The sequence below is a fragment of the Papaver somniferum genome, chromosome 4 (assembly GCF_003573695.1).
Source record: "Papaver somniferum cultivar HN1 chromosome 4, ASM357369v1, whole genome shotgun sequence".
NCBI lineage: Eukaryota > Viridiplantae > Streptophyta > Magnoliopsida > Ranunculales > Papaveraceae > Papaver > Papaver somniferum.
In genome coordinates this window covers 37,972,569-37,995,164 of record NC_039361.1, presented here as the reverse complement: position 1 = coordinate 37,995,164, position 22,596 = coordinate 37,972,569, and the positions used below count along the sequence as shown (strand labels likewise).

Below are 22,596 nucleotides of genomic sequence, written 5' to 3'. Positions count from 1 at the left end.
ACAAATGTTTTGTTATTGATCACAATGATGAGACTTGCTTTTACATGTCGCATCACTTGTATCTTGATAGCTTGTTCTATGCAGAGTATGAGGCATATATGAGAGAAGAAGTCGATGCTAATGAAGGAAATGATGACAGAAGCTTGGGTAATTTTATTTTTGAGGAAATGGAAGATGAAGATACTATTAAGGATCCAAGAAATAGTATGAGAATGAGAAATTCGATTTTTAACCAAGAACCAGTTACGGACCCCCATAACATCCATATTCAGCCACCTAATACCTATGGAAATTCTGGTTCTACTAGTGTGGAAATTCATATTAATGCAGGGATTGACTCAAGTGCATCAGAAGCAAGCATTTCTAACTCCACAATCATTTTGCATGGATATGCTGCTCGAGTATGTTTCAAATCTCTTCTTTAAAATTATCTGTCTTTCGTTTCAAATACTTTTTATAGAAAAAGATTTGTTAAAATATCTTTAAATAATTGTTATCCTTGTGATGAATGAAGATAATCTCTTGGAACTTTAATGGTTATGCGGCTAAGGATACTAGGAAATATATGAGAGATATTGCATCAAGATATTATCTTTCTTACAGGAAACCAAAATAAACTTGGATAAGATTATTCGTATTATCAGACCATTAGTTTCCCAAATTATTTCTATGTGCCTTCAATTGGAAGAGCTAGATGAATTTGTCAATTATGGAAGGATGGGTTTGAGTTAGATATTATTTATCATATCATGATAAAAAAAATATGATTCATTGTCTAATTCGTAGTGACCCTGCAAAACCACATTGGTTACTCTCTTGTGTTTATGGTTCGCCATATCCACAAGAAAGAAACACTCAATGAGAGTTTATCAAAAATGTTTGTCAAAAATTCAATATTAATGTCCCATGGGTTCTAATAGGTGACCTGAATATAACTCTGCATGCTGATGAAAGATTTAATATCAATGGTAGCACTTCCTATAATTATAGGTTTGACCAAATAATAGAAGATGTTGGCTTTAGTAATTTAGGATTTACTACTAACCCGTATAAATGGACCAATAATAAGCATGGTACTGTACTTGATAGAGCATTAATCAATTTTGACTAGCTAACCTTAAGCACTTGATTTTCCTAGGATCAGACCATTGGCCTATTTTTCTTGATCTGTCACCTAATGATGTATGTAGTTCTACAAATTGGAAAGTCTTTCAATGCTGGTTACGTGAAATCTCATGTAAATAACATATTATTAAGGCTTGGTCAAAGCATGTCCTGTTTTTTGTGTCAGATAGAAAGCTCAGTGAAACTAGATGCACTATCAAGATTGAACAATGATTCTTATGGGAACATACAAAGTAACATCAAAGCCTTGCAACAAGAACTATCAACACTATAACAACCAAATGCAATAGCAGAAAACATACATAAGGTGCAAGAAGTAGAGAAGCAAATAGAGGAACATAGAGGAAGAGTTATATACAAAAAAAATCTAGAGAAACCAATGTCTTAGAAGAGGATCAGAATACTAAATATTTTCACCTACAAGCAAATAAATGGAAAGCTAGGAACAAGATTGAAGAAGGGAAAAGATGGTATATGGTGCAGTGGAAAGGAAAATTTAGAGAAATTATTGAACTCATATTTCAGTGAAATAATGTCTACCACTAATCTACCATCTAACAACAATTTGCTCGACTTACTGCAACCCTGCATCTTTGATGAAGACAACGCAACATTGACCAAGATACCAGATGAAACAGAAATATCAACAACACTCAAGATGATACAGCCGTGGAAATCACCGGTCCGGATGGTTTTTCTCTCGTATTTTCAAACTCAATGGCCTACGGTAGAAGATGATGCAGAGCTTCTTTGCAAGTGGGAGAATGTTAAAAAAAAATGAATACAACCAACTTATGCTTGATTCCAAAATGTAACCTTCCTAAAAAAATATGATTCATTGTCTAATTCTTAAAAAAAAAATATGATTCATTGTCTAATTCGTAGTGACCCGGAAGCTTCATTGTCTAATCCATATCCTTGATTGTTGCATCAGTAATACAAGAATCAATACAGTTAAGAAAATCACCTGGAGATTACATGCCGATTGCACTGTGCAATACTACATACAAACTGATTATAAAGATTCTTGTTACTTGTTTGAAGCTTCACCTGGATAAGTTCATCTCTCCAATGCAGGTGGCTTATGTACCTGGAAGACAAATTAGTGAAAATACTACACTTGCTCAGGAAGTAATACAGTACATTGCAAGAAGAGAAAAAGGACTAAAAAAGGTTATATGGGAATAAAACTCTATATGTCAAAAGCTTTTGATTGCATTGAATGGTCTTATCTGGACGCTATAATGAAGAGACTTAGTTTCATAAAAAGTGGTGTAATCTTATCTATGAATGTATCAACACCTTTGAGATTCAAGTATTTCTAAATGGGACACCCTGTTAAGCTTTCAAACCCACTCGTGGGAATCGACAAGGCGATCCAATCTCACAGTATCTTTTTCTTCTTACTTTGGAGGTTTTCACAAGATCACTTGCACGGGCAGAACAAGAAAGTAAGATTGAAGGTATCAAAATAGCAAAAAAGGCTCCACAAGTCTATCTTTTGTTGTTGTTGATGGTGGTTTTTAGTTCAAGGATAAAATTGTAAAACCAGTATTTAATGCGCTGTCACCCTGCAAGGGGTAAAGCCATTTGAAAAGTGACGAGTGCAAAAAACCTCCTCGCTCATTGAGCAATTCAATGTATATGAAATTCATTCTGAATGGTGCGCGTAGTAGCAATCCCAAATATTCTGTGATTTCTATTCTATACCAGCATTATTAATTAATGCATGATTTGCCTGGTATTTTTCCATGCTATGTTCCCAGCCGAACTCTCAATACTGACATGACATGACGATCAATGCTCACTCTCAGCAGAGTAGCATGAATCTCCCGAAGTGCTAATATTGGGATCTGCACGAAAATACTCATACATGCTACATCTCTCTCTGACAAAGAGATCAACGCGTTCACACACTATTTAATTAAAGTTAGCGTGATCGAACATATATTTATTCCTTAAAAAAAATCTAGACTGTTAATATCAGTCTCAGAAACGATCACGGCCACACAACTTGGCCGCACGATTTAACAAGCATAACTTACTCCTAAAAGGACTAGGCAATCACCCTAGTGACCACCGGAGGGTGTGCACCACTAGTGCCTAGTCGATCGAGTCTCATTCCCTCATCCACGAGTGCTTCGAACGCCGACCCCAAACATGGGTGATCGCGCAGTATAAAAATAGCTCGAACGAGCTGAAACCATTAAAAAGGGACTCAAAATGCATCACGACCGTCCAACTTTGCCAGCCTAGTTGGACGGCTTAGATCTTCTTACAAACGATTAAGGAAGTGTCAGCATGTTCATTGGCGGCCCAATTCTCCCCTTTTCCAATAGACATGCATGCGGCAAGCCTATAGGGCGCTCAACCGTTTTCCCAAACTCGATCAAACACGCCGTATTCAAAACCCTAAATTGGGTCGCGGCAGTATACAGCTGTCGCAAATCGATCGTGTTCGTCCAACTTGGCTAGACTAATAGGAAGGCGTAGATCGAATCTCGAACGATCGAAGAAATACCAAAGTATTCATTGGCGGCCCAGCTCCTTCCTTGGTCGATCGACCTACTCGCGAAAAGCCCTTAACGCATCAAGTCGTTCGACCGAACTAGGGAAGACGCGGTCGTTTTAAAACAAATTGGTGTTTGCGGCAATATGTTACCGCCGCAAATCGATAACGGCCATCCATCTTCGCCAGCCAAATCGAGTGGCTTAGATCTAATTTTAGGTGGCCCAGGAGATACCAGCACGCTCACCGGCAACCCACCTTTGCACAAGGTCGATCGACCTGCTCGAACTAACACACAACACCTCGATTCGCTCGCCCAAAAGGGAGTTATCCACGCGGCCCCTAAAACCCTAAAAATCGCGTCAATGACAGTGGACAACTGCCGCAAATTGATCACGGCCATCCAACTTCGCCAGCCTAGTCGGATGGCATAGATTTATTTTTCAAACGCTAACAAAGAAGCATTGAGATCACCGGCCATTCATCCTCCACAAGGGGTGATTGACCAAGTCATAGCACATCCCTAGGATCCTCAAACGATCACCCAAAGATGGTTGGTCGTGCTACTCAATCCGCGACTTATTCAATCAAGCTTTAAAACAATGATGCTTCATGCATATCGATTGTCTTAAGCTTCTTGCTTAAAAGCGATGCATTACATGCATCGAACACATGGGATATTTTATGAATATCGAATCCATTAATAACTTAGTTGTTTCACTTAATAGCACTGTATGCTATTCTTTGCGGAAAGTCCCACGACTTGGTCCACTTACTCGAGACATCAAACATGTCATAAACTGGGGGATACTTACTAGGGTATTGGTCTGGCGGTTTACAGCGTGCGGCGTGCAACGCGCCCATTACGAGAATGTGTCAGGAAACGATTGATGGTTAACAATGATGGAGTAGTGGGTGAAGGTGTGACAACACAACTATCACCACCTCTTACACGACTCTATTATTTAACCTCCTCCACTTCCTACGAGATCAGGGTTGCGCTCAAATGACTTGTATAAATAGGTGTTCAACCTATTTCGACGAGAACACAAGTGTTATCAACACAAGTATCCAGAAAACATCAAGAACTGATAGCTTACATTCCGCAAGCCAGTTCCACATTCTGATACAAGTCATAAACAGCCACACCTTCATAATTCAACATTTTGATCTCAAACACCTTCTTCGCTTCCCTCCCTAAGAGCAACCCCTTCTTCTTCACTTTGTGACCGAATTGAATCTGGAACGACCATTTATTGGTTTAGGCCAGAGTTTTACAGATTGATCTCTCGAATCTAAAAGTACTCCCTGCAGTGCATTGTTTAGGGTTTGAATTTGTTTCTCATCAATACACCCAAATTTATCAAAACCGCAGAACCAGTTTTTACCCTCAAATAATTGGCGACCACAGTGGGAGATTGATCGCTCGGTTGCAAAATCAATATTTCTATATTCATTCCAGTTTTCTCAATTTCAAAAGGGTGGATCTTAGATCCAATTCAATAGTTAAATTCAATTTAGGTTCAACAACCAATTTCAGAAACGGTATTTCATTCTCTAAGAAGCTTCATAAAAATGTTTTTTCAAGCAATACTACTGGAAATGCCTTGGATAGCTGAGCACTAGTAAATCTCCCAGATGAAAGGACCAGAGAGACGCGTGGAGACACAAACGTGACTACTACTTAGAAGAACGCAACGACTTCTCTGGAGATCCGGATGAAGCAACCGCCTTTTCTGCAAACACCACAAGTGTTGTATAGAGCAAGCCAGAAATGCCTCAAAGGGTCCACACCCCAGAAAGACAAAGTGAAGATTCGCGTAGCTGTTGTTCCATCATGGATATAGTCGACAACAAATCTCAACACCATTGGAGTCCTAAGGACACACCTGCAGAGATCACAAAAGAAAAGAACATATGGCGTAATTCTGAGAATTCGTACATCTACAACAACGAAGGAGGCTTGACCCATCTTCAAATCATCATAAAGGGTTCGCCTATTATGTCAACCCGGACAACAGCTAGACACTCCTTAGATGTGACACCTCCGATCACCAGATCCACTGCCGCCACCAATATTTCTTCGAGCATAACGCCTCGGTCGTTACTAGAGCTACTGCCACTTCCCCATCAGGACGAGAGGCCGGAGGATCCAGAGGAGGCCAACCCCCTATCACCATTGTTGATTTAATGTAAAGACGAGAAGCTCTCACTAAGGCTCATACGGACATGGATACAACTACGAAAGAGGTACTCACTTTCCTCAAGACGCTAATGGAGCGACTACCACAAGAGCCGTGTCAGCCATAGAACCAATGAGGAGTACTTTCAACACTTTTGGCGCAAGCACTTCAACATGGCGTGCATTCGTAGATGAAGAGATTCGTGTTGCTCTTGAGCGCTCAAGGGAAAGGAATCAACCATCCAATTTCATCACGCGTGAGGATCTAGAACGACTTCTCCAGCATCGAGACAAGCAAAACCCGGTAGACTTAAAACAGCATCAACCTCCTTATCCTCCTAATGTTCAAAGAGTTTTCTCTTTCGAGAGGATACTCCTCTCCTCAATTTTCCCTTTATGATGGAACTGTGTATCCAACTTGTGTGAGATGGTAACCGCTTTCTACAAGAAGTGTCTTCGTATCCGAGCAAATCACCTTTTTCAGATTTGGGGATGATGTTCCAACGAAACAATGATCGTCCATCCAGGCACTGGATTGTCACGATTCAAATATGATTGAACAACGATTGGTGGAATTATGCATTAATAAGATGGTACCCATATATCGTGCTATGCTGGAGAATCTGCAATTTCAGACATCCTCTGAACTTTGTGAATCTGTTAAACGCTCGGCTACAACAGCGCCTTCCCTGCTAGAAAGAACCAGGCCTGCCAGGAATGAAGAGCCTCATGATTTTTTTGGAATCATACATCTCACCAACAGGAAATATAACCTTCAGCTTTCCTCACTGAAGCAGCAAGAGGTAAACCACCAAGATACAACATCATGCGCGTCCAAAACCGCCAACTCCAACCTCAGTACCACATGCACGACTATTACAATGATAAAACAATGTCCAAGATATACCATATCTGGCTTGATGGCAACAAAATCGGTGAGAGACGATTTCAGAATTTTGTCTCCCGTAGAAGAAGTAGTTGCATTACTGAAGGAGGTCGCATCCGAGACTTAAGAGGTACATACGAACTCTCTATGTCAAGAGCTTCTTCATATTTGCACAACATGTTAGTTAAGTCATCCGCATGAGGGAACTTCCCTACTCCTCAAAGACATGATCCAAAGATGATAAAGGCAAAGGAGTGTGGCTGGGGACTGCTCAACACTACCCATCTCAAAGATGCAAGCAAGCTATCATTATGATTCCAAGATGTCCAAAAACGAGGACATACTCAAGAGAGAAGACGTATTGTCAAAGACCAGCGATATGCCTGGACGTCTATGAAACGCAATGTAGAGGCAAAGACGGTCTCATGATCAATAACTCACGATCTTCATCAACATTGGGTTCAACTCCAACTCTCTTCCAAATTATTTCTTCTGAAACCCAGGGCATCTATCAAGTTGAAAGCTCAATAGATACTCGTGGGCATGGGACTGTCTCCCTCTTCTCCATTCCATGAGGAAACATCAAAGAAGATATCGATTCCATTGTCAGCTTATCCCTCTAATAACGAGACGATCTCTACCGTTATATGAAAACTGCCAAGTTCGTGCAAGTAGCTACCACGCCTCTCCTTGCCGGTCTCTTCTGATCACAGCTGCTTCCAAGAATCGTTGTTGCTCGCCAGAGCTTCACCGTAGCAACAACCACTACGGACAGAGAGTCATGTAACTCACGCTTGGGGGACTGAGGCTCGACACAGAATCCCTTCACTGTCAAGGAATTCTTCAACACAAGAGAGACGGTCAATCAAGAAGCATGTAATTTGCAAAGAAAATCAAATAGAAGAAGAAGCCGCTTCAACGCTCTCTCTGCCGAATCCGCATCAGCACTCTTTCCCGAAGCCACTTCAGCGCTTTCTTCAGAGGCCGAAGCCGCTTCAACACCTTAACAACAAATTCAATGGAATTACGTCTTTCAAGAGAAAATAAGCACGTGATAATTATACCTGGGGACTGCCAGCACAAGATGCCTTCACGTCGCTCAACCGGTTTATTTCTAATATCAGCAATCATCACTGTTGAAGCTTTACGAGCCGTAGAAAATTCTCAACATGAAGACGTACATGTGCATCAAAGACTCAAAAGTAAAAATCGGAGATGTTTTCACGTGTCCAGCCACGCCATCGATTCTGGAGTGTAACTGGGGACTGCTCATCGCATCCCATTCCATACAACCATCCAAGATTCAGAAGACGGTTCAAAGGATGTTGCTTGAAACGAAGTCCTTGAAGACTTGATAGCGGCACGTCGACAACAGCTCTCGGCTTGTCTACTTCACTTAACGGATCCGGAGGATTTTTCCCATACAAGCATCCCCAACATATCATCATCGCAATCATAAGGAGCAAGATGACTGAAAGAAATCATCAAGCAGCCAGTACATGCTTCTTAGGGCAAGCGTCATTCGTACTCTGAAGTGCAGCTGCTTAAACGACGAAAAAAACTCTCAATCACTATTTCATTGTGCATATATCCCAGAAAGAAGTTTCGCCATCTGTAATTTTCATATTTTGGAAAATCCCTTCACGGAATCAGGAAGCAGCGAGCTACTGCACGCGGTACTCCCAGATTGCAATTACTTCTTCAGACATGTCCAATCACATCACACGCGCTATTTATTGGAGATAGAGCCTCCGCACCTAAAAAATACGACTCATGGATCTCCTTTCACGGAAGCACAACACACGTGATATAACAAATGAAAGTTACAGCATGAATGAGGGATTATTATTCCCATGGATCCAGCCGCATGAAACAAAGACAACTAAACATCAAAGAAGTGTCGTCAACGCCAGGGCCAATGGTGCCTTCACTAGAGTCCTCTCCAGGAGATGCTTCAACATCCTCTACGGAAGCCGCTTCGTCACCCTTCTCGGGAGCTGCTTCAACATCCTCTCTGGAAGCCTCTTCGACACCCTTCTCGGAAGCTGCATCAACGTTCTCTTTGGGAGCTGCTTCAACATCTATTTCATAAACTGCTTCAGCAGCCTCTTAAGTATATTCCTCATGATAGGGCTCGTCCACATCAGAGTCGAGGATTACGACATCTTCATGAATAGTTTGAGATCCCAACCAACATCATGCTAGGGGAACGGTCACCTGGACGCCTCTTGAACGTGACATGTTCCAAAGACAGGACGACCCATCTCTCCTGGTAACATCTAACTTTGTCTCATAAGTTTTATTTTTATTTGTCACCATCTAGTGCTTAGCCCGCAACAGTGTAACTATTACGTGCTAAGCAGGGGACTTAATGATGATGGTGGTTTTTAGTTCAAGGCTAAAATTGTAAAACCAGTATTTAATGCGTTGTCACCCTGCAAGGGGTAAAGCCATTTAAAAAGTGGTGCAAAAAACCTCCTCGCTCATTGAGAAATTCAATGTATATGAAATTCACTCAGAATGGTGCGTGTATTAGTAATCCCAAATATTCTGTGATTTCTATTCTATACCAGCATTATTAATTAATGCATGATTTGCCTGGTATTTTCCATGCTATGTTCCCAGACGAACTCTCAATACTGACATGACATGACGATCAATGCTCACTCTCAGCAGAGTAGCATGAATCTCCCGAAGTGCTAGTATTGGGATCTGCACGAAAATACTCATACAGGATACATCTCTCTCTGACAAAGAGATCAACGCGTTCACACACTCTTTAATTAAAGTTAGCGTGATCGAACACATATTTATTCCTTAAAAAAATCTAGACTGTTAATATCAGTCTCAGAAACGATCACGGCCACACAACTTGGCCGCACGATTTAACAATCATATATAACTTACTCCTAACAGGACTAGGAAATTACCGTAGTGACCGCCGGCGGGCCCACTAGTGCCCTAGTTGATCGAGTCTCATTCCCTCAGCCACAAGTGCTTCGAACGCCGACCCCAAACATGGGTGATCGCGCTGTATAAAAATAGCTCTAACGAGTTGAAACCATTAAAAATGGTCTCAAAACGCATCACGACCGTCCAACTTTGGCAGCCTAGTTGGACGACTTAGATCTTCCTACAAACGATTAAGGAAGTGTCAGCATGTTCATTGGAGGCCCAATTCTCCCCTTTTCCAATCGACATGCATGCGGCAAGCCTATAGGGCGCTCAACTGTTTGCCCAAACTCGAGCAAACACGCTGTATTCAAAACCCTAAATTGGGTCGCGGCAGTATACAACTGTCCAAATCGATCGTGTCCGTCCAATTTGGCTAGCCTAATTGGACGGCGTAGATCACATCTCGAACGATCTAAGAAGCACCAAAGTATTCATTGGCGGCCCAGCTCCTTCCTTGGTCGATCGACCTACTCGCGACAAGCCTTTAACGCATCAAGTTGTTCGACCGAACTAGGGAAGACGCGGCCGTTTTAAAACATAATTGGTGTTTGCGGAAATATGTTACCGCCGCAAATCGATCATGGCCATCCATCTTCTCCAGCCAAATCGAGTGGCTTAGATCTAATTTTAGGTGGCCGGGGAGATACCAGCACGCTCATCGGCAACCCACCTTTGCACAAGGTCGATCGACCTGCTCGAACTAACACGCAGCACCTCGATTCGCTCGCCCAAAAGGGGGTTAGCCACGCGGCCCCTAAAACCCTAAAAATCGCGTCAATGACAGTGAACAACTGCCGCAGATTGATCACGGATACCCAACTTCGCCAGCCTAGTCGGATGATATAGATTTATTTTTCAAACTTTAAAATCAGCATTGAGATCACCGACCATTCATCCTCCACAGGGGGTGATCGACCAATTCATAGCACATCCATAGGGTCCTCAAACGATCACCCAAAGATGGCCGGTCGTGCTACTCAATCCGCGACTTATTCAATCAAGATTTAAAACAACGATGCTTAATGCATATCGATTGTCTTGAGCTGCTTGCTTAAAAGCGATGCATTACATGCATCGAACACATGTGATATTTTATGAATATCGACTGCATAAACAACGTAGTTGTTTCACCTAATAGAATTGTATGCTATTCTTTGCGGCAAGTCCCACGACTTGGCCCACTTACTCGAGACATCAAACATGTCACAAACTGGGGGATACTTACTGGGGTATTGGTCTGGCGGTTTACAGCGTGCGGCATGCAACGCGCCTATTACGAGAACGTGTCAGGAAAGGACGGACGGTTAACAATTATGGAGTAGTGGGTGAAGGTGTGACTACGCAACGATAACCACCTCTTACACGACTCCATTACTCCATTACTTAACCTCCTCCACTTCCTACGAGATCAGGGTTGCGCTCAAATGACTTGTATAAATAGGTTTTCAACCTATTTCGATGAGAACACAAGTGTTATCAACACAAGTATCCAGAAAACATCAAGAACTGATAGCTTACATTCCGCAAGCCAGTTCCACATTCTGATACAAGTCATAAACATCCACACCTTCATAATTCAACATTTTGATCTCAAACACCTTCTTCGCTTCCCTCCCTAAGATCAACCCCTTCTCCTTCACTTTGTGACCGAATTGAATCTAGAACGACCATTTCTTGGTTCAGGCCAGAGTTTTACAGATTGATCTCTCGAATCTAAAAGTACTCCCTGCAGTGCATTGTTTAAGGTTAGAATTCGTTTATCATCAATACACCCAAATTTACCAAAAACAGCAGAACCAATTTTTACCCTCAAACAGTTGTTCGTAGATGATTGTCTGCTTTTTGTCAAAGCACATATCCATAATGTAAACAATATTCTCCCAACAACGATTAATTCCTTCAGTGATATATCTAGCCGGAAAATATATTTTCAAAACTCAGCAGTGTACTTCTCAAGAAATGCCCATCCTAGACATGGCAGAATTCTTCTAAGAAGTTTAAAGATGAAGAAGATGAGCTTGGATGAAACATATTTGGGTATCCCACTTTTTCTAAACAGGAAGAAGACATGATCTTTTTCTTCTCTCGTTGGAAAGATGAACCATATAATAACAAAGTGGAAGAGGAAGTTTGTGAATCAAGAAGGACGTTCTATTTTGGTGTAGCACGTACTCGATGTTATACCCTCACATAGCATGAGTGTATTCAAGTTTCCGGATGCAACAATCAAGGATATGGATAAATTGTAAAGTGATTTTTGGTGGAATAAACATGAAAAGAAAGGTTTTTACTTCATTGGTTGGCCAAGAGTATGCAACAAGAATGTAGAGGATGGAATGGGTTTTCGCGATCTCAAATTATTTAATCAAGCACTTCTTGCAAAAGCATCATGAAGATTGTTTCATTATTCCAAACAATTATGGGGTTCAACTCTAAAAGAAAGATATTTTCCGGCTACATCAGCTCCACATGTGAAGAAGAAAAATAATTCAACATGGGCATGGCAGAGTATACAAGGAATTATGGGTTTTGTTCAAATATTCAGTTTTTGGAATCTAGGAAACGGGAAGAACATCTTAATATGGCAAGATAATCGGATTTCCGGAATGCAATCTCCACTAAAACCAGCAGGGAACTTGAATGAAGCATATACTTACAAGAATGTTTCGTATCTTATTGATCAGGAGACGAATTCGTGGAAAGTTAATTTGGTAAATCACTTATTTGAGCAGGGAGATGCTTTAGAGAAATTGAGTATGAGAATACCAGTATCAAAGGAAGATAGATTGGTCTGGCACTAATAATAAATGGATTTTTTATGGTGAAATCGGCATATAACGAACTGGTGGAGATAAAGGAATAATTCCCACACAAATACAACTACTTTTGAAGTACAATTCTGGAAAAGATTATGGAATATTAACACTCTCCGCGTATCTAACACTTCATGTGGAAGTGTATGACTGACATAGTCCCTTCTAATGAATGTAAGGTTAAGGTCTTAGGTTACTCGGGGGATTTAATCCCTATTTGTAAACAAGAAATTGAGACTACTACACATTCTATGTGACCACTTTCTCAGGAGTTGTTTGGGTTTCAGTTCTAGGGGCTAGAAAAAGTATGCAAGATCCTAACATATCACTGCAGAACTGAATCAAAAGTTGGTTCGATAATGAGATGTGCCAGTTTGATGAAGACTGGATAGTCAAGATGGATAATACTGTCCGGGAAATATGGAAGGCGATATGCAAGTGTACTTTTGAAAATATATGACCAAACCTTGTTGTGGTTATTATATTGGTCCCAAGACTTGAACTCTTCAACTGGTAGTTCTATGGCTAGATCTGGTCATACAGTATTAAGTGATACCACAGATACAGTGATTCAGGCAAGATTTATACCACCTATATCTCCTTTCTTCTATATCTGTTGTGATGCATCTTTTAAACAATATGATGGTTATACTCAGACTAGACATGGACCAATCATGCGTAATTTTGCAGGAGAAGAATTCATACAAGATTTACTACAAGATTTAATACATGGACATTTGAGTGCGGAGGAGGTTGAATGTGAAGCTTTACTACAAGATTTAATTTGGACAGAGGAGTTAGGGATTCAATCCATTTGTTTTGAACTTGATGCAAGGCTAGTGGTGGATGCAGTCAATAAGGATTACCAGATTGCAGCTTGGGAAAACCACACATTAATCTTAGATATCATTACTAGATTAAAAACTCAACCTTTGTGGACCTGTAAGCTCGTATAGAGAATGTAATAAGCCTGCATGTAGATTAGCAAGGCATGCAAGAGCATTTAAGATTTCGAAATGTTGGATTAACTATGCTCTAAAGTTTTATTGCTACTCCAATATTGGAGGATGTAATATTATATTTGGCTGGATATCTGGGTGGTGGGACTTGATTATCCTCCAATACCAAAAGAATGAGTTACAGATAGTGAGACCTATATTTGGGTTCAAGAGCTTATGCTTCATGGAAGACAACAATGGAATTCTGATCTGGTTCTATATATTTTTGATGCACAAACAGCTGACCACATACTGGGAATGAGAATACCTAATACTTCTGAAGATAAGTTAGTTTGGAAACTAACTAAGAATGGGAACTTTACTCTAAAGTCTGCCTATAACAAGTTGCATGAACTCACTTTAGGCACTATGCAAGTCTCTCTTACCATAGAAGGAACTAATATTCGATGGAAGTAATTCTGGAGCATCAATATATGGCCAAGGATAAAGCACTTCTTTTGGAAATCCTTATTAGATATCTTGCAAACTAAGGAAAGGATGTCAATGAATTGTCATTACATCAACAGACAATGTCCTCTCTGAAATCAACATGATGAAAGTACGATGCATGTGCTTTTCTCTTGCCACTTCTCAAGGGCAGTATGGATGCTCATTCCAGGAGGCTCGACTGTTTTATCTGGAATTCAAAATAACATAGGGTCCATGCTTGAAAGTTGTATGCGACAAACTCAACATCAAAACATGTCTAATAACGGGTTTCTTCTGGCAATGGTAGTCTCATGGACCATATGTAATACAAGATGCGATGTTAACTTTCAGAACTTGAAGGCTGAACCACAATCATCATCTAAAAAAGCATTGAGTTTCTCTTCTTACTTGGAGAATATCTATTGCAGAAGCCATAACCACAATACTTCAGAGCCTTCCCTTATGACTATAGAACGACATTGGAAACCCCCTGTGTCTCCTTTCTTTAAAGTTAATTGTGATGCTTCTTACGATCCAAATACAAAACTAACAGGTGTTGCTATTGTTTTACGTGATTCTACAGCTAAATGGAGAGGATGCTTCTCCAAATGCTATGCAGGAATAAGGAGTTCAGAGCAGGCTCTGAAATGTTTAGCTTTCTATGAGGCAGTCACCTGGAGCCAAGGTTTTTAAAGCGTGAAGCGTTTTTAATTTTTAAGAAGCGAATCGTATGTTGAAGCGTGAAGCGACGCTTCATGATTTGTTATTGAAACGCTATATTTTAAAATATACACTTATAAATATCATTGAATTATATAAGGAATCCATATTTAATGTATGATTATTTGTCCAAAAAAAAAACTATGTTCACTTTTAACACCAAAAACTAGTATGGTACAGTGGTATAGGGTGTTCTTTGACGAGCAGGAGCTCTTAGGCTCCATCCTTAACATGCTCTTTATATTTTTCTTAGTTTAAATTTTTGATTTTCAAGTGGTTGACTTAGTCAACGCTTCAAGAAAAAGTCAAAATTACGCTTCCTGGGTGTCCCGCTTCAGAGCTGCGCTTCGAAGTGTTTAAGCGAAATTTGAAGCGAAGTCGTACGCTTTTAAAAACCATGCCTGGAGCATTGAGATGCAAATTTCACATATAATGATAGAGACAGACCTAGAAAGTATTGAAGGATAGATGCGGATGCAGCTGAATCACTGGTCCGACTGATTTTTAACAGTTGGATTTGGATTACCTAACCCCTCAAGGGGAGAATAGATGCGGATGCAGCTGTTAAATCTGAATAGAATCTCCATTTCTCATTACTCGTATACTGTCTCTGTCCTCTTCCCATGCTCCGGTGGTCATCCATGAAACCTGAGCATCTCTTCAATCATCCAACTCTAACATTATTAGGAAAATGCAAAACTCTAACCACGCTGAAAAAAATTCATGCTCAAATGATCACAACAGGTCTAATACTTCATACATTCCCTCTCAGTAAAATCCTTCTCTATTCATCAACTCTTTCATTAACTTACTCTCTCACAATCTTCAGCCAAATATCTAACCCATCAATCTTCTTATTCAATACTCTTATATCTTCATTTGCTTCCAATAACAATCCCCAAATTGCTTTCTCTCTATACTCTCAAATTCTCACTCATAAAACTCTTAAGCCAAATAATTTCACTTACCCGTCTCTGTTTAAAGCTTGTGGTTCTCATCCATCATGGCTTCATCATGGTAGAGCTCTTCATACTCATGTCTTGAAATTTCTTGATCCCAGTACAGTTGATCATTTTGTTCAAGCTTCTTTAGTTAACTTTTACTCTAAATTTGGTAATTTGGGTTTGTCTAGATTTTTGTTTAATCAAATTAAGAAACCAGATTTAGCTACTTGGAATTCTATCTTAGCTGCTTATGCTAATCCAACAACTACATCAACTACTACAACTTCTGTTGATGAACAGGATACGACTGGTTTGGCAATTGAAGTTTTGTGTTTGTTCAATGAAATGTTGTTAGTACAGTGTAGGCCTAATGAAGTCACATTGGTTGCTGTAATTACTGCTTGTGCTAAGTTGGGAGCTTTTACTCAAGGTTCATGGGCTTATTCTTACATATTGAGGAACAATCTTAAGTTAAATCGTTTTGTTATTACCTCATTGATTGATATGTATGCGAAATGTGGGTGTCTTGATTATGCGAAGCAACTGTTCGATCAAATTCCTGAAAAGGACGTATTGTGTTACAATGTGATGATCCGGGGTTTCGCTGTGCATGGATATGGTCACCAAGCACTTAGCCTGTTCAATAAAATGAAAGTTGACAAGGTACAACCGGATGATGTAACATTTGTAGTTGCTCTGTGTGCTTGTGCACATGTTGGATTGGTTGAGGATGGTTATAGTTGTTTTAACTCCATGAAAGATGTTTATGGGATTGAACCAAAGCTTGAGCATTATGCGTGCCTAGTGGACCTCTTGGCTCGTGGTGGGCGTCTTGACGAGGCTCACAGAACGATTTCGACCATGCCAATGAAGCCTAATGCAGTTCTGTGGAGGTCTTTACTAGGAGCATCAAGGGTTCATGAAAATTTGGGGTTAGGGGAACTGGCACTGAGGAACTTGATAGAATTAGAACCAAGAACTAGTGGGAATTATGTACTCTTATCAAATATGTATGCAAAGACAAATAGATGGGATAGTGTAAAGGAGGTGAGAAAGGCGATGAAAAATTTGGGTGTAAGTAAATTGCCTGGTTCTAGTTTGATTGAGATTGATGGAGTCTTACATGAGTTTTTGATGGGAGATAAGACACACCCAAATTCAAAAGAAATTTATGTGAAGCTTGAAGAGATTAGTAAGAGATTAAATGAATATGGGCATAAATCAATTATAAATGAAGTCCTGTTTGACATTGAAGAAGAGGAGAAAGAAGATGCTCTTAGTTATCATAGTGAAAGGCTTACGATTGCTTTTGCACTTATACAGGCACCTAGTAATTCAAGTGTGCCGATTAGAATTATAAAGAATCTTCGGGTTTGTAGCGATTGTCATGAAAGTACTAAGCTTATATCGAAAATATATGGGAGGGAGATAATTGTTAGAGACAGAAATCGGTTTCACCATTTTAAAGACGGGACTTGTTCTTGCTTGGATTACTGGTGAAACTAGTTTATCTTAGTGATGTTGTATATTTGCTTAAGTAGGTTGTTTGCAGACAACAGTGATCTGCATGAGTACTGCGACGAAGATGAAACTGGGAGGCCGTTAAACTGGTACTGTTGATAAAAATACAGAAATGATGAAATCTCTCAGGTTTCTGATGCATTAAAAGTCCAGCTCCATGGAGGTGTTAATAATGGTGGAAAAAATATAGAATGACTGGAAAGTTCTCGTGCAAGAGAGCTATGTACAGCAAGTAAAACTCCCTGTCACTTCGTGGGCAGTTTCATGATCTTGCAGAACTTCTCCGGATTGGAGGAAAGTGCAGACACTAGTACTTGTTATGGGAGATTATGTGGATCGAAGGTATTATTCTGCTGAAACTGTGACTCTGCTGGTGCCTCTGAAATTGTGTTACCTCAGCGAATTACCATTCTTCGAGGAAACCATGTAAGTCGTCAGATAACACAGGTTTATGGGTTTTATGACAAATGCCTATGGAAGTATGGCAGTGCTGATGTATGGAAAACCTTCATGGATCTCTTCAACTATTTTCCATTGACAGCTTCGGTTGAGTTGGAAATATTCTGTTTGCATGGTGGACTGTCTCTGTTGATACAGACCCTTGAAACATACGGAATTTTGACCGCGTTCAAGAAGTCCCCCACCTGAAGGGCGTATCTGTGACCTCCTATGGTCTGACCCTGATGACTGAAGTGGATGGAGTATTTCACTCCGTGGAGCTGGATGTACTTTCGGCCAAGACATATCTGAGCAATTTAACCATAACAACAATTTAAAGCTGATATAAGAGTGCATCAACTTTCATGGACGATTCAACTGGGGACATGAACAAAAAGTGGTTACCATATTTAGTGCACCTAACTATTGCTGCCGTTGTGGAAACATGGAATCTATCTTGGAAGTTGATGACTGCAGAGGCCAGAGGGCACACATTCATTCAGTGAGTCAGCTCCAAGGAGAGGAGAGCCAGATGTGAATCGGAGAACTCTTGACTACTTCAACTAGCCTAGGCACAAGTTTATTTGCTGATCTCCCAGCGGCAAATACTACCTATAGATCATGCTTGCTTGTGGACACATTGATATCAAAATATGGTGGCTCCATTCCCCATTTTTGTTTAGAGGTCTCTGTATTGGATATCTGATCTGTAATAATTTTACCACCTATGCCTCCTTTGATGGTGATGGAGGTGTCTTCAGAAATAAAAGAAGAAGAAAACAATAGCAAATAAAGCTCTGAAACTAGTACTAGTTTACTACTGTACCAAAAATGGGTATCCTTGCAAACAGTGCAGTGGAGCTGGCAATGCTGCGGCAGCATGTAACATTTTGCAGCAAAAAAGATTTCTTGGGCTTCCGATCTACTGGAGCCGATGTGACAAACCCGATAAAACGCTTCCTATCCAAATTGGTTCCGCAATTGAACCGACTAAGGAGAACTCTAGTACAACAGGTGTCATAAATATGAGACAGACCGTACACCAAAGTTACAGTATATCACTCCCTTTTCTGGCCAAAATAGCGCGAACCCTTGAAAGGTTGAAAATTTCATTTCAAAATTCAAATCTCATTTGAAAACCAAAAATTTTCTTTTCCTTCTGCTCCGAGAGAGAGAGAGAGGGAGAGTAAAAAGCTAGGGTTTCAGTGAAGAGGTCGATTTCGAAAAATTTCAATGGCAGAAGTTATTAAAGGAAGTAGTGGAAAACGAAGGGGAAAGACAACAACTGAAGCTTTAAGTACAGAGAAAAGAAAGAGAGAAGAGGATGATCTAGATCTTAATCTTTCTAGGTAGTATTGTTTATCTCTTTCAGTAATTTCAATTCTCGGATCTGTTTATCGAAGATCTATTGAATAATACTGTGTTTTCTGAATTTTATTTTTTTGATTTTTTTCAGTGATATTCAAGGAATCATTGCAGCACTGCAAAATATTAGAGAAAAAGCTCATAAAGATGATAAGAAGAAGAGTGAAGAAACGATCGCTAGGTAACATCTCTTTTTGTTTTAATTTTCAGATCTGAAAATTGCGACAAAGGAAAAAACCGATTTCGGATTTGATTTTATATGAAGAATTTAGGGATTTGATGTTTTGTAATTTCCTCTTAAGTTTCTAATGTTAAGTCGCAATTCGGATTTGATTTTGTTTATATCTGATTTCTATTGAAGAAATTGTGGTGTGATTTTCATGGTTTGAACTTATTTTCTGAATCAGTGTGTCGTCAGAAGTCAAGACAATACTAAATGATGCAAAATCAAAACTCGAGAAAGAACGGTGAGAGCTTGAACAATTTCATGCTCTTTAGATCTGATTGTGTATTTGGTTTCGTCACTCTCTCGTAAGTTGTCTTATGATGTTTTTAATTACAGGCAGACTTTTGTGAAGGCACTTTCAAAGAGCTCTAAAGAGGTTGTTAATATTTTGGGTTTATAGACAGTTAAATTATGAGTAGAGATCTTGAGTATGCTGGTTCTGGTGGATTATATTTATATGGTTTGCTTGAATTGCAGTGTGAGAACTCTCTCAGGGATGAGTTTGCCAAGTTCCAGTCAGTTTATGAGAAATTTTCTAAGGAGAAAGCAGCACATTTGCAGGCGTTTGAAGGTAACTGTCTTTAAGAATAGGAGATTTCATTTGCTGGTAGATTGTTGTTTGAACTTTGGTAATGTAAATTAACATTACAGTAGCAAATATTTCGTTGGGAAAAAATTATCTGACCAGGAAATCATTGTTGTTCATCTCAAAATGTTAGCCTAACTGGTTCGGAAAATGAGATTCATTAATAACTATGCCACTCAATTTGGAAATCACACTGAATCTTCAACTAGCGGAGTGTACTCATTGCATCTGACCAATGTAGTTATCCATTTCAATAAATCTCTTTAGGTGACTAGGTTTGTTCTCAGAACAAGATGACTGATATTCTCGATATAGCTGTAGTTGGTATTCTTGGAAGGGTCAAATTAACAGGAAAAGCAAAGTTGCTAAAATAAGTCTCACACTTTTATGACTACCGACTATTTGATTGGCTTGTGATGAATTTAAACACTTACTCATCTCATCAGCTTAACTGTAGACCAGATTTTCTGTTGTTGTCTACCAGTTTACTGGCATGTTTCTTTGCTTAGCTAATTTAAGCATTTTGGTTGCTATAATTACCTCTTTGATAGAAGTGATAGAAAGCCAGAATACAAGTGATAGAAAGCCAGAATCAATGTGACCTAGGTATAATTGCATTACTAATTGAAGAAATCCACTGCTGCAGTGTTTGTGAATATGCTACAACCCGACTAGTGCCTTGCATAAAGTGGCTCGAAATGGGAGCACTGATTGCGTATACTTGTACCTACAGAATGATATGCTCACTAATTGAGAACAATAACCTGAAACCATTTATTCCACTCTCTGAGTTGGAGACAAGAAGTTGAATTATGATTGTCTTTTTACAGATATATTCTCCAAATTTGACAATGAAAAGGAAAAGCTGTACCTTCGTTATGAACAACAGAGTGAGTGACATAATCTTTCTCAACAACTTTAACTCTTTGTTCTGTCTTAGCTTTATTCTACATGTTGATTTAGGAAATTTGCTATTTATCTATGTTGCAGGGAAGAAAGAAAAGAGTATGTTATCTGAAATGGAGAAAACCTGTGCTGATAAAATTACAGCAGCTGAAGAATCTCTAAAGAAGAAAAAGAAGGTAACTGAGCTTACCATAGAAGCAAATTCTAATACAAATCTATGTAGAGATCATAGCAGAATTAAATCTTTCATATATTTTTGAAAAGCAGGACGACAAATCTTTCAGCATTTTACGCAAATCTCTCGGCTCATTCCTGGATGGTGCCTCAGATGATGATCTCCCGGCTGATGAATGTTTATGAGTTCTGAAAACATCCTGAAAATTCCTCATCCACAGTTACTTTCAGTAAGTATTAGGTTCTAACTTCTAAATACTGTGGTTTCTTAGTTCTATTATAATGTTATAGGACTCCACTTTTACCATTTTTACATTCTCCAGCTTTAAAAGGTCACTACTCATTTTACATGTTATATCTGTAAGACTGTAACTATCTACAAGTATAAATATTACCTGCTGAATATGCAACAGTTTAAGTTTCTGTGCATTATGGTATTTTGATTCGATTAAAGAGATTTGGTATTATGGAGAATAGGGAAAACTTAGTAAGACCTTCTAAACAGGTTTGGTACTGTTCATGAATTCTTCTGAACCTTGGAACTTGGTAGAGCGCCCTCTCTAGCTTCTATTTAATCATTTACCTTACAATCACAGAAGTTATAGTCTATCTGGAACAACCAGCTCACAAACAAACATAATTTCCCAGCTAGCCTTCCAAATACACAGAAAGAGACATGAAGCAAAGCTGAACTTAGATGAATGGGCAATGGAGATGCAAATAGGATTATAGGAACACCGCTTGAGAGAAAGCGCAATTAACAAAGGGAACATTAATCAAATAAGTTAATTAACCCTCTCAATATCATCACGAGTACAGAGGTAACAAACCTTGTCAATTCATGTTCCCCCAACTGACCAAGTGGCCGCCACTCTTGGGATTCCTCTTGTAGCACCCCAACTCTAAGTTGTGCGCCCATTGGCAGCGTTTGTTTTTTTTTGCCAAGGGGTCTTTTATCTTTTCATCTCATCACTAGTAGTAGTCTTTAAGTGAAGTGTCATTAAGTGCCAATGCTGGTAATTATTTGTACTGCATCAAAATCTCTAAAATTATCTTTTGTATTTACTAATACTAATGTTGTGTCTGTACTAGGGAACGAAAATTGGTTTCCCGATGCTTCAAGTGTCCTGCAGAAAATCTTAACAACTAAGATCGTTTTCCAGATTTTTTTTAGGACGAGCATATTTTGGCAGGGGGAAAGTATTGTTATGTGCTGGTATTGTGGACGAGTTCGAAAAGCCATACTCTTGATTTTGCTCTCGAGTACAAGAACAAATTTTAGGGGCAGAGAAATGTTTTGTGCTAATATGTAGAAGCCTTTTCAAATGTTATGTCCACACAGAGGTTCAAATAGATGGAATGTCTCTCCCACTCGCATATATTTTCTCGCATCCAATAGAATTACATCTATGGTAGAGAGCCCTTTGCCCGCTCATTAGCAAACCATAACGATCTACCTTGAACGATTGAAAGGTTAAATGTACTGTTTGACGGGTTGGAGTGGAGCCGGCTCAAAGTAAAACTCTTCCACCTAAAAGTGATCCCGATATTTAACCACGGGATAAAAGTCGAAGTAAATTACACCTGCACATGAATCTTGAAAAACCCTAATTCCCATGAGAAGAAACAATAATGCCAAGCATTCCTCAAGAGATAGAAAAAGAATTTTTATTAAGGATACCAGTGAAATCCATCTTATGTTTCAAGTCCGTATGCAAGAATTGGTATAAGTTAATTTGTAGTCCTGAATTTGTCGAGGATCATCTTATTGTTGCCAACAAAGACCCTAAACTCATGATCAGATCAGATTCCCGAAGCC

At 39.5% G+C, this 22,596-nt stretch overlaps 2 protein-coding genes and 1 pseudogene across 3 annotated transcripts; all 3 read left to right on the top strand.

Annotated features, from left to right (window-relative positions):
- Positions 1–15,258: 15,258 nt before the first annotated feature.
- On the top strand, positions 15,259–17,387 carry LOC113275169 (pentatricopeptide repeat-containing protein At5g43790-like). Its single transcript, XM_026524612.1, has one exon. The coding sequence runs from the start codon at positions 15,259–15,261 to the stop codon at positions 17,059–17,061; it is 1,803 nt and encodes a 600-aa protein (XP_026380397.1). The 3' UTR covers positions 17,062–17,387.
- Positions 17,080–18,295, top strand: LOC113272365 (annotated as a pseudogene).
- A 313-nt stretch (positions 18,296–18,608) lies between these two features.
- On the top strand, positions 18,609–22,245 carry LOC113273743 (titin homolog). Of its 2 annotated transcripts, XM_026523368.1 has the most exons (9): positions 18,609–18,869; positions 18,977–19,066; positions 19,293–19,352; positions 19,448–19,487; positions 19,589–19,682; positions 20,528–20,587; positions 20,688–20,779; positions 20,871–21,007; positions 21,870–22,245. In XM_026523368.1, the coding sequence occupies exons 1-8, from the start codon at positions 18,754–18,756 to the stop codon at positions 20,961–20,963; spliced, it is 645 nt and encodes a 214-aa protein (XP_026379153.1). In that variant the 5' UTR covers positions 18,609–18,753; the 3' UTR covers positions 20,964–21,007; positions 21,870–22,245. The 2 variants fall into 2 exon arrangements, with proteins under 2 accessions (XP_026379153.1, XP_026379152.1); XM_026523367.1 differs by lacking the exon at positions 21,870–22,245 and having other exon boundaries at positions 20,871–21,222.
- The last annotated feature ends 351 nt before the right edge of the window (positions 22,246–22,596 follow it).